Source organism: Bactrocera oleae, chromosome 6 (assembly GCF_042242935.1).
Source record: "Bactrocera oleae isolate idBacOlea1 chromosome 6, idBacOlea1, whole genome shotgun sequence".
Lineage (NCBI taxonomy): Eukaryota > Metazoa > Arthropoda > Insecta > Diptera > Tephritidae > Bactrocera > Bactrocera oleae.
In genome coordinates this window covers 48,857,427-48,870,175 of record NC_091540.1, presented here as the reverse complement: position 1 = coordinate 48,870,175, position 12,749 = coordinate 48,857,427, and the positions used below count along the sequence as shown (strand labels likewise).

Genomic DNA, 12,749 nt, shown 5'->3' with positions numbered 1-12,749 from the left:
CATTAGGAAACTTCAACAAGTTGCACAGAGTATAATAATTTTATTCAACTAACGGTTGTTTGTAATACCTGAAACAAATCGAAATAGATATATGGTGTAGTTATATACATATAAAAATTAGGATGACTGGTTGAATTAATTTCCAGATATCTGTATGCCCGCAGATAACCTTAAATATCTTGATAAAACTTGGCATATATATTCCTTGGTCCTTTGAGGAGATTTGCATTACAAACAGACAAAGGCGGACCACGAATTTAATTGAAAACAAATAAGGAAGGGCTAAGTTCGGATGTAACCGAACATTTTATACTCTCGCAAAGTCAAATGGTATACTCGTTTGAGATTTCTGTGTGGATTGACTGATATTTTCGGTAGAAGTGCCTATAGTTGCACTGGGGTCCACATATTTAGTACTTAGGGGCTTGAACAGTTTTCGTTCGATTTAGACAAGTTTTGGTCACAAGGTGGCATACTTTAAACGTATTATTCACGATTATACCCCGATACAAGTATAATCATTGTTGCTTGATATGCATAGTGGAAAGTGAAAGAATCAGATGGAATTGAAAATGGTGTTATATGGGAAATAGGCGTGGTTGTAGTCCGATTTAGCCCATTTCCGCACAATGACCTAGAAATATGAAAAAAACGTACATGCACCGAATTTGGTTGAAATCGGTTAAGCAGATCCCAAGATACGGGTTTTCACCTAAAAGTCTAGTTTTGAACGCGGTTCCTATAAAGTCAACTTATACCATCCCAGAGATAAAATTTAATGTCTCTGGCGTGTTTAGTGCTTGATTTATCACGCTTTTAGTAGTTTTTAACAGTACCGTTATATGGAAAGTGGGCGGAGTTGCCACCCGATTTCAACTATTTTCACACTGTACCACGGTACCAAGAAACATGTCTACCAAATTTTATAAAGATATCTCAATTTTTACTCAAGTTAGAGCTTTCACGGACGGACGGACGGACAGACAGTCACCCGGATTTCAACTCGTCTCTTCATCCTGATCATTTATATATATATAACCCTATATTTAACTCGATTAGTTTTAGGTGATACAAACAACCGTTAGGTGAACAAAACTATTATACTCTGTAGCAACAGGTTGCGAGAGTATAAAAATATAAAGTCCTATAACCCAATTATCAATTCGCTTCAGTAAATCACATTGCTTGAAAATGGTTTATAAATTTTCAAGAGCTTATACTCTGAAAGAAGAACCGATATAATTATTAAAACAAGTGGATATATTATATTTCCTAACAATAATGTAACCTGTGCTAACAAGGTAATAAATCGATTGAGAACTTCCCCTACGCATATGTGGCACCCCATATATTATATTAATTTTCGTTAATCTAGTATGGTTTATGCTATCTTAATCGGTCATTATGTGAGATGTATTATTCAAATTAGGTGAATATCATTTTTTTTGGCTGCAATGATGCCGAAAATGCATAAAATCGATCTTGATATTGCTCTTAACATTCTTATACCCAATGTAAAGATTTCTGTTAATACTTCTATGAACATAATATGATATGATTTCAGTAAAGAATTAAATTTTTAAAGGCGAATTAATCCAGTTCCTATATACTACATATCATAATTCTCGTTATTCTAGCAAGCTTTAATGTTTCCTCATATACGCTTTGGCTTAGTTTATATCATATACATTTGTAACTTAGTAATAAGTTTAAGTTAATAAGACATCAGATATGATTGTAACCCGTCGCAGTTCCGTTGAATAATGAATGGTCAATCCCTATACAACATTTTTATTTCATATAAATTATTTCCCCAGCTTTGATTCTTGTATATTTCGAGAAAATAAAATGTTCGATTATATCGAAACTTAGTCCATCCTTGGTGGAAGAACACCTCACACAGGACAGACTTCCAATAATCTTACTACCCCTCACTGAATGCTTAATGTACCCGAAATTAGTTAATATATTGATAAACTATTACTAATTCCATTTCTAAGTATATGTATCTCTAAGTTCTTAAACTTACGAAAATATTTTACTGATTACAAGAATTATATGAACTCAGGTCGTAATCAAATTTGATTATTGGATTAGGATAATCTTTATTTCACCTACCTGTTGTAAGCGTATTCAACAAAGGAATATATTTAATCTTACTATTAGCTAGAAACCTTAATAATTTTATTGTGTATACAATGGTTATTAAAATGGTCTAACACTACAGTTATATATAATAGTTACCAGCTGTCTTTTTGCGTTCGAAGTAAAAATGGCTTAATTCAATTGAATTGAAACTTATAATGAAGAAAAGAAATCCGGATGACATACTTAAAAATTGGATACGACTTCTTCGAAAACAACTTCAACTTCTAAAGAGCAGGCTAATATTCATATTCAAGTCATTCTGGTATACTTATCTCAATAAAAGAGGTTAAAATTTCCACATTTAGTAAAATATTTAAATAATATTAAGGTGTGAAAATTACTTGTATGTTACATGATGTTCGTATTTAAAAGGGTTATAAACTTTTTGCCTCACTTATTACATGTTCCACAGATTGTGAAGTTATCAAGGTATTATGTATATTCTAAACGTTAGTAATAGGTTAAATTAACGAGGTATTTTACCCACTTACACGACTTAGTTACTTCAATTAGGAATATAAACATGTGCACCAGATTTAAAAAAAAGTTTTGAAATTGCAAAATATATATATTGCAATATTATATTCAAATGAAAGCATGTCGATTTTGTCGAGAGTTTTTGCAGAACGTGAGGCCTTAGAGATTATGGAGAATAATAGATTCCGAAAAAACACGCACAACACTATGTAGCACCTTTAAAAAAAAATCGATATGGTAGATAGATAGATAGATAAGAAGCATAAGTAACGCGACCATAGGTTTATTATCTTACTTTTGGAACATATGAATAACAAATATAAGAATGAATAACAAAGTTTTAAGCAAAAATATAAAAATTTTATATTTAGCTAACTTTTCAATGCACTTACTAATATACTCTATATAACAAATATTATATATTTCAAGTGCTTAAAGTATTCGAGAAATGATCTTAAAAAAGCATACTAATACATATAATATATGCTGCTTTGTATTTGTAATAAAACAATTATAATAATTTGAGATTACTTAAGTTAGCTTATAATTACATATATAAAGAAATATATAATATACTTTATCAAATGAGATATTTATCGTAAAAAAAAAACAATAATCTTGAATATCACGACAGCTTATGCACCCTGGTTAATGGAGCGGTTTCCTCTATTACTTGCCATCTGGCGCATCCGCCACACCAAACGCAGAAATGAAGACATTGATCACAGTTATTATAAAAATGCCACAAATTGTGTAGTTACTGACTTTTTCAGCATGACATACTTCTTTTTTGTCTTCAATGTTGTAACGGCTGTTGAGTATCAAGCCAACGCCAACGGCTATCTGAAAGTTTGAAAAACCACAATAATCTACACTGTGTCTATAAAAGCTGAATAATAGTGCAACTTACTTGGAAGCCAATACTAAGTATCAATAATACCAAACTGGGGTAGAAATATGGATGATTTTTATAGGTCTCCACCACATAGCGCAACTGATTGGCATTTGCTGTGAGTAATGCTAAATCCATCATACCCTGTGCCAGAGTTTTCTTATGAGCATAAGCATTTACATCCACGGCAACGTACTCATCCAGAGAATCCAGATCCTCTGCAAAATTTAATATTTTCGTTTTTTTATATTGATTACTATTTGATAACAAAAATATATATAACTAGCATATCACTCCGATTGTCATCCCATTTGGGAGAAGATGACCTCATAATATATGCAAATGATGAGATGTGAACATCGAACTTTTAATATTATTTATATTCAATTCCGCACACAACCGCTTCGTAGGGAGCCAACTGGGCGAGTGAGTCAAGCTTTTAACTTTTTAAGTAATTGTTTTATACCTTGGGTTATATTATAGGCGTTTTAGTAAGGATAACTAACTTTTTTGAAAATATAATAGAGCTTTTGTTCACCGGAGAGAGTGTAGCATCCCAACGGTGAATATTTCAAATCCGTCAAGTAGTTTCAGAGCCTATTCAATTCAAACAATTAAACCTTTGCACTTTTTACTAGTATTAGTATAGATTTTATTACAGTGCGACTACACAACAAACAAACATTTTGTTTGGATTTGTATTCAACATTATACTTAGGTTAAAAATGTAAATAAGGCCTTATGACAAATGAATGCGGAATAAGTTTTTGTAAAATATTTTGCTTAATGCACAAACTAATAAAATCTAACAGAAAACAAATGACAATGAATCTTGGGTAAAACATAATTTGCGCCCAGTTTCTTTTTTTGGAGTTCGTGAGAGAATGTATTTTGCTTACAAGTATGAAAGTTTGTCAGTTCGGTTCGTTTACGAAGTATCAAGTCGTAATGTCATACTCTATCATGTTTCATATAAGAGATGCTGCTCGAAAGTATAACTAATTATCTAATACGTTTTTGTTCTAACAGGTGTCCACCAAATGTCATATTTACCTTGCCCTCTGCCATTTACGAGACTTTATGTTACCCATTTTGAACTAATATTTTAGTAATGCTATACCGGCAAAGCAGGGAAACTTTCTTTCTCTCAGTTTGAGTCTGAAGATATGAGACTTTAACTTATTTCTTTAACCTAAAAAATAGAAAATTGGTAGACTCAGATTTATTTGTTTAAGCCTAAGATATCACCTTTCAAGTTATTACACTTATGGGTTTAGTGTGTTGTGTTAACCCCCACAGTCCATAATATTAAGTGTGATTATGTCTCGGAGTATAATATTTACATGACACTACCAAAATATAATCTATTGTACCATCAATCCATACATTCGAAGACATCTTTATATGGTCTTTTATAACAGTGATTGAGTTCAGGTTACGCGAGACGTCTTTTGCAACAAAGAATACTCCTTTGAAAGGTAAAAGAAACATCACTTTTTTGCGGTTCTCTTAGGACTAATAGAAAAGAAATTAAATAATAGAACCTAATTCATTATAGAAATGTCAGTATTTTTAAATATTTAAAGCAAAATGAGCAATATGTTACAGAAATGAGAATTTGTGGTGACAGTTAAACTTATCTCGCTACTGAATTTCATTACTCAAGGAATTTTTAAGATTTAATCACAGCAATCATAGTTGGAAGTACAAAATCGATAAATGGAATAACCCACAACTTAAAGTTCGACATGTTATATTATATTATTCTTTTCATTAAATGTACTTATTACATTTCCCACTAATTGGCGCGTACTAACACTCACTCGTCAAACCAAGACTCAATAGCTTATTGTGTATTAATATTATCATTTAATTAATGCAATCAACTGGTAAAAAATAAAAGCATAAGTAGCGTGTCAATATCTAGCGCAGTTGTATTTATTCCATGATTTAACTCTTATTTGCGTAGTTCACTATTCTAACAAATATTGTTGGCCGAACAACTCAAAACTCAGTGCTTTAAAATAATTAAAGTTTTGCTATGGTGTTTTTAATAGAAATTTAAGATTTCTAGCGGTAATCTACAAATACTGACGCATTCAAATAATAATGCCATATACATATTTGTGTTGTTCCGATATATACTTAATTGAAATTTGTGTAATTACCTGGATGCCGTATTGCTCCATCTACTTGACTGCGTTCTGAACCCATGAAATCATTGCTAAGCGAGTGTTTCTCCGTGTGATCATCTTCCATATCAATAAGTTCCTGTAATTATTTTATATTTTGAATCAATTAATGGATATGTGAGATTGAATAAACATGGCGGTTATAACATGATGCAGAACTCGTTAAAAATAAAGAAAACGGTTTTATTTTCTCATATGTTTTCTTATCATTTATTTATATTATTTATTTATATTTATTTATTTTGAGAAAAAATTACTGAATTTTTAAGTATTTTTAAATAGAATATAGAAAACAGAGCAATAGAGGTTAGTGTCAAAAACTCACTCACTTTCACTCACTCATACTCAGTTAAACCCACAGCCACCGGTCAGTTTCAAAATTGCCTCCTACTTAGAAAAATAAAAAAAGTAAATAATTCAACTCAATTATATATAAATAATTTATTAAAAAACTGTAGACTGGTCTTGGTAACGTCTCTCAATCTCCATAAAATCGTGATGAAATCGTTCTCCTTGTTCCTTCGAATAAGCCCTCTTATTATCTCAAAATTTATATAATTAGAATTCAATATGTGCATATTTGGAGACATTATATATTGCGCGCTTGTTTCTTTTTTCATTGCTAATCCGGAAAATATCACAATCTATAAATTTTTTTGAGACATTCCTACAAAGATTCCACCTTTTATTTTTGCTCTGAAAGCTTTGAAAAAAAATTCTTCAAATACTAAATTAAATCATATTTGTTCTCTCTCATTTTAGTTGTAAATTCGCCGCAAATATAGTAAAACGAGTCAGCGCCTCGTTTACAACTTCCCGAAGACATTTTGTTCTGGTTTTTACAGAAAACAAAATTATGAAACACATTATTCCTCTACAATTTGCAAACACATACTGTCGTACACAACGAGCGATGCCAGCGACACTATTTCCCGTGCTGCTCCCTCTCTTTTGACAGCCCACAAAAACCGACATTAATGGGCGCGAAAAAATGGTCAAATTGATATAATTGCTTAAAAAGCAAGTATTTTTGATTTCGTCCTTTTCTATATATATTTGCTTATGCAACCAGAATATACTTATAAAATAAAACTCATTCGCAAAACAAAAATTTGTTTTTGTTGACCTGTGTTATGTGCTCCAACCTTAGGTTAGAGGTTTTACATGTGGTTTTCAGTTTGCCCAAATAACAAACATTGATTGACATTGACGAACAAATAATTCGCCAGATAGGAAAACTTCTATAAATTGTGCACAGGCAGTAAGATGAGAAACTTTTATAATGGAATTATTTTAATTGAGTGAACTTCTCTTTGCTACTGCCTACAAAATTTAAGACTCAGCTTCGATTTTCGCCCCAGGCGCAAAGCTTAGCAAAGTAAGTGATATCTTTGATTCTATACTTACAACAAAGCCATCTGAGATTGTATGACCCAAATTTTTGTACGGTCATATTAGTGGGAGAAAATTAGCAGCTTCTATCACTAAGTAAATAATTTCGTTTTATAGCTACTCGTTTCTATGTATTTATTTAAGTATGTAAAATTCTATATATATACACATGCGTCACAAAAGCGGCAGATCCATGTAAAACCAACCACTTGCGATATTATTAAATTAATTACAGTGCACTGACGGGTACAATTTGGTTAGATTTTTCGACTTTCTAATGTGTCACGTCGTGCGTATAAGAAACGTTTTGAGGCAACCTTTCTACTAATTTACTATCAAAAAAAACTGCTAAGTATTTAAATACGAGTTGTACATTTGTGAATAGATGGACTGACCATTATGGAGAAACTGGAAACGTTGATGAAAAACCAAGAAAAGGGAGGATTCACATGACATCTAAAAGAGAGGCCAAAGCTATTGTTCTTCTTTTTGAGAAGAAACCATTGTTCAGTCTAAGAAGGCTAAAAAAGTAGCTTAAAAAGTAATTAATTATATCTCTAAATACAAAACGGAAGAGACTTCAGAGATCAGACATCAAACGCAGCAGTACTGTAATCAAACCCCTAATTTCGAAAACACACATTGAGAAGAAAATGCACTGGGCGCAGGAAAACATCAACCGTGATTGGAGCAATGTAATATATACAGGTAAGTCAACTTTTATATTGTTCAACCCCTCGAGATGCGTTTGGCTAAAAAAAAGACAAAAATTTGTTCAAAGGATTGTTAAGCACCCCCAAAAGGTGCATGTTTAAGAATGCCTCTCTGCTTATGGACTTGGGGTATGAGGTGTCAAACCAATAGAGAATGTTTGGGCTTTAATAAAAGTGAAAATATTTAGAAAACATTTAAAGTCAACAAAAGATTTCATTCAACAGAATGTTGCGACAACAGTTTGTGTCTATTAGCTTATTGTATACCATATGTACGCACGTATGTTAATATAATATAATATTAGGCTTAAATATATAAAAGCAATCAATGTTCATGTTCAGCATTACATAAATGAACAAGCATTGTACACGTTTCAATTTATCGTTAAATAATTAAATTATTTGTTGTTTTCACTGGTCATATACATGTTACATATGAAAATAAGCATATATAATATTATTTTTATAAGATTTGTGCATGCAACAAATATTGAGACAAAGACAAAAATGTGTGATTCATCAGAATTCTGTTTTGAAGCGAAACGATTTTTTTTTAAATAAAGAGTTGTTTCAAAATACAAAAGAATCCAGAGAATATGCTGTATGCGTAAGCAATTTAAAGCCCAAATTGTGTCAGCGTTTTGATTGAATTGTGACACGGTGCATCGTCAGTCAACGCAGGTCTTTGAAGATTATGTCTAACTAAAACATTTGGATTCAATTCTTGTTGAGCTCTCCCAGAAATAAAAGTTATAAAACCTCGTTCTTCGATAGTACATACAGAACATTTCAGTGGCTTATAAAGTTTCTCATAAAATATCAAGTAATGATGTTTAAACAATTACTTCGTGATTTGTACTTGGATAAATTTAGCAAGGGGTTTAAAGGGTATTTTGTCCACAATGGAAATAACTTTATGAGTCATTAAATATAAGTTAATCTTTTGATAACTTACTTCTACCTTTTGAGAATACTAATAAAAGTCTTCACTTAACCCTTAGATAGCTTAATATTGAATAAGGAACTTCTATAAAAAAAATTATTTTCAGTGGAAGAACTTCACTTTTCTAAAGCATAGTCAATCTATGATACAACTTCGCATTTAAACCAAAATTATTATTAATGTAAATTTATATACACTTTTTTTATTATTCAGTTCGCTAAAAAGTATTATTCTTCTCTTCTTCGAAAAACTTATGTTGAAAATAAACGACCACTACAAATTGCTGGCTTAGGGAAGCTTGCCGCATTTTTAATTGTCTATGCTCAACTAAGCTGATAATATGAGTGAGATAATATACAATATTACATAATGTGATAAAGCTGTTCATATGTTCGAATCATTTCTAAAATCTTTTATGTATATATGTATCTATATAAAAAAAAATATTTTCATTTGGATCCGCACCTACTGGTTAAGAAATTGTTTTATTTTTGTTTTTTTGTTTTTAATTACCAACTGCGCTTTATGACAATGCGGGAACTATTAATTGGTTTCCTATAAATCTGAGTGAGTGTGTTGACATGCACATGAGATTACAATTTGCAGTATAATTGAAATAGGTGAGATTTCCCAGTATTTTAATTCCTCTGCTTCCGGTATGATAATAGGCGTGGGATCCGCAAAGCACAACATTTGACATTATTTTTGAGTAAGCAAAATGAGTACATATTTCTTAAATTTTTTTATTAATCGCCAAACGGAGTATATATATATAGACGTTTAACTATTTACAACACTATTGCATTAAAATTTTTCAGCATTTAATAAATAACAAAATATAAAAAATGTAATGGCATGCCAAAGTTTATAAATTTATTAGTTAAAGTTTACATAACCAAATACTAAATACAAAAAATTAAGTTTATAAATGTGCCAATAACTCAGTATTAATTACCGTATTTAAAGTTAACTTACAACTACGATCGCTAAATTCCAATTAAAAGCATTTATAGTTAGTGGCATGATCACCGGCAATACAAACAAACACACAAACACATACATTGTATTTATTGACTTCACACACGCACACGATAGTATTAGTCATAGTTTAAGGGAAAAATAAAATCATAAATTAACTTACCTCTTTCTTTAAGCCGGTTTTAGTGTTAAGTAAACCATTTGGCTGCTGTGCTGTGGCCATTACTATGCTTATTCTTATATATGCTATACACTCGAGCGTTGATAAAAATTGCGAAATTATGTATATGCTATGTATTATAATGGTGCTGATACACTTTTTGTATTTTTTGTAGCTTAAAATATGTTTTATGACTTGGGTATTATTATTATTAGCAAATATATATATTCTTTATATTTTCGTTTTTTATTTGTTTGTTTTATTTTTTTATGATTTTTTTATGATTTTTTCACAAAAGTTACACTAGTCAAGTGTGCAATCGCTTTTAAGGCTCCCGATGAACTGATTTTTGAACATACGCGATCAAACAACTACTGTCCATTCTCCCGTTTGCTAGCAATGAGATGCGAGAAAGAGCAACGATCAACACGCTATGGTCATATACTCATATACGAATATAAGTTTGTTTGTAGGTTCATAAAGCTTTTGCGGTGAAATCCCAGTGAAAAATAAGATAAAGAGAAACAAGAGCGCTTTCAAAGTGTATGTACTATATTCTATATGTATGGTACATACTGCATTGTCCAAGCGTTCAGCATCAGTTTTATGCAGCGCCCATAACACAAAAAAATTACTCAGAAAATTATATATGTAGTCGTACGTATATATATATATATATATATGCATTTATGCACTTCTAAGTGATAAAAACCTTAGAAGGGAAATTGGTGAAAAACCATGGTAATGGAGAAACCCCCGAAATGTATATACTGTGCATTACTTTGCACTTACACATATAGTACATACTTACCTATATTACGATTAGTCATTTTAGGAGTAAAGGAACTATGAATGAATTTACTTTGAATAACATTAATTGAAAATGCAAGGGTTTTAAAGTAAGCTCATGACGTATGAATTTTTACAAACATTTACACAAGCACGTTACCGTTATGTGCGAAATATTTTAATGAGTAGTTTCATAAAATTTATATCCCCAATTCTCATAACAAAAAGTACTGTAGTTTAGTAACACCTAACGGTTGTTTGTAACAATTTGAAATAATGCGTATCGATAGAGAATTGTTTTTATTCAAATTTTCAGAATGATAAAATTAAATTCCAAAATATCTGTCAGTCCAAAATGACCAAGATGTTAATGTTTTTATATACATACGTATTTAATTTCCTTTATTAAAATGGTTTAAAACGATGAACAAGCTTTATTAAGTTTGAAGGAATCGTCGGATATAAATAATATATATCAATGATCTGCGTGATGAACTGAGTCGATTTAGTCATGTCTGTTTGTTTGTATGTACGCGAACTAGTTCCTCAGTTTTTAAGATATCGATCTGAAACGTTCCCTTCGCCCCTAGAAATAGAATAAATCAAATAACAGCAGTCAAAAAGGCCAATTCCGAAAAGAGTTTTGCCCGTTAAAATATAGGTATATAGTATACATACATTTATAAATTTTTATAAAAACTATAGATTTTCATTTTACCTAATCATATAGGGCCGCTAGGATTAAGTCCATACGATTTTACATAAATTTAAAGCTTTGGAGATATTTTGAGTGATAAAAAACTTCGAAAAACTGGATAAAAAAGAAAAACAGGTTGCTTATGGTTGTTTGTGTCCCCTAAAAATAATCGTGTAAAATATAGGGTTATATACACATATACTTGTATATAATAAATGATCAGGATGACGAGACCAGTTGAAATCTGAGTGAATGTCTGTCTGTTCGTCCGTGCAAGCTGTAACTGAAGTAAAAATTATGATATCTTGATGAAAATTGATACACATTTTGCTCGGCACCATAAAAAGTTAGGTATTTTAGATAGGCGTAATCGATTCACTGCCACACCCACAAAACGTGATAAATCGAAAACTTATAAAATGCCACAACTAAGCTCTTAATTAAGATAAAACCCCGTAATTTGAAAAAGTTAGAGTGACTGCGCCTCCTAAAATTTTTAATGTATATATCTCCTAAATTATGCGAGATTTATGACCAGATTTGCGCAGAGTACATATTATCGACTCTTCTTTCAACAGTGTGAAAATGGATTAAATGGGATAATGGGGATATCCACTCAAATTGACAATCAATAACCAGAGACATTAAACCGTATATCCGAGATTGTACAAGGAGGTTTTATAGGAGCAGATGTAAAAATTGGAAGAAGGGCGTAAAACCCTTTATCTCGGGACCTGCTCTGCCGATTTCCACCAACCTCAGCAGGTTGTATTTCTATGACATTTGTATATTGTTGACATTTGTATACTCTCACTTAGCATATGACTCAATTTTAAATTCTTTATGATTATTTGACTTTCCAGTGCCTACAGTTGACTTTTTTCCTCATAATAGTATGACTAAATGTAAAGTGTAAAAAATATTAATAAAATTAAGTGGATGTATTTTTCTAAAATATTATATATTGGATATAGTACTGTTTAATGCCGAAAATATGTGAGTTTAGTCTACGAATTACCTTAACTCCCAAATACTACATATATGGATTTTCGTTACTCTAACAAACCTTATGCCGAACATGTCGTTCAATTTGCGAGATATATATTTATAAAATTGCTTGAAAGTATGATCTCAAGTATACCTCAGAAATGTCTAAATGAACTTAAATTCTTTGTTCCTAATATCTGTTAGCCTGTATACCATAATAATTTGCGTCTCTACCTGAAAAAAGGTGTGTTATTTTAATAAGTTTTCTTAAAACTTGTTTGGGAATATGAATGAAATTAGTCTAGACTTTGCTCCAAATCTTATATCCATAAAGTAATGAATTGCGATTCTTTTGTTGACGTTTTCGCATCAACTCATTAC

General features: G+C 31.0%; 1 protein-coding gene across 1 annotated transcript; it reads right to left on the bottom strand.

The window, feature by feature from the left end:
* Positions 1-2,963: 2,963 nt before the first annotated feature.
* NijA (Ninjurin A) lies at positions 2,964-10,250 on the bottom strand. The gene is made up of 4 exons (XM_014238845.3): positions 9,899-10,250; positions 5,686-5,788; positions 3,536-3,735; positions 2,964-3,468 (listed from the first exon to the last, which is right to left on the bottom strand). Exons 1-4 carry the CDS (start codon positions 9,956-9,958, stop codon positions 3,295-3,297), a joined length of 537 nt encoding a protein of 178 aa, XP_014094320.1. The 5' UTR covers positions 9,959-10,250; the 3' UTR covers positions 2,964-3,294.
* Between the last annotated feature and the right edge of the window lie 2,499 nt (positions 10,251-12,749).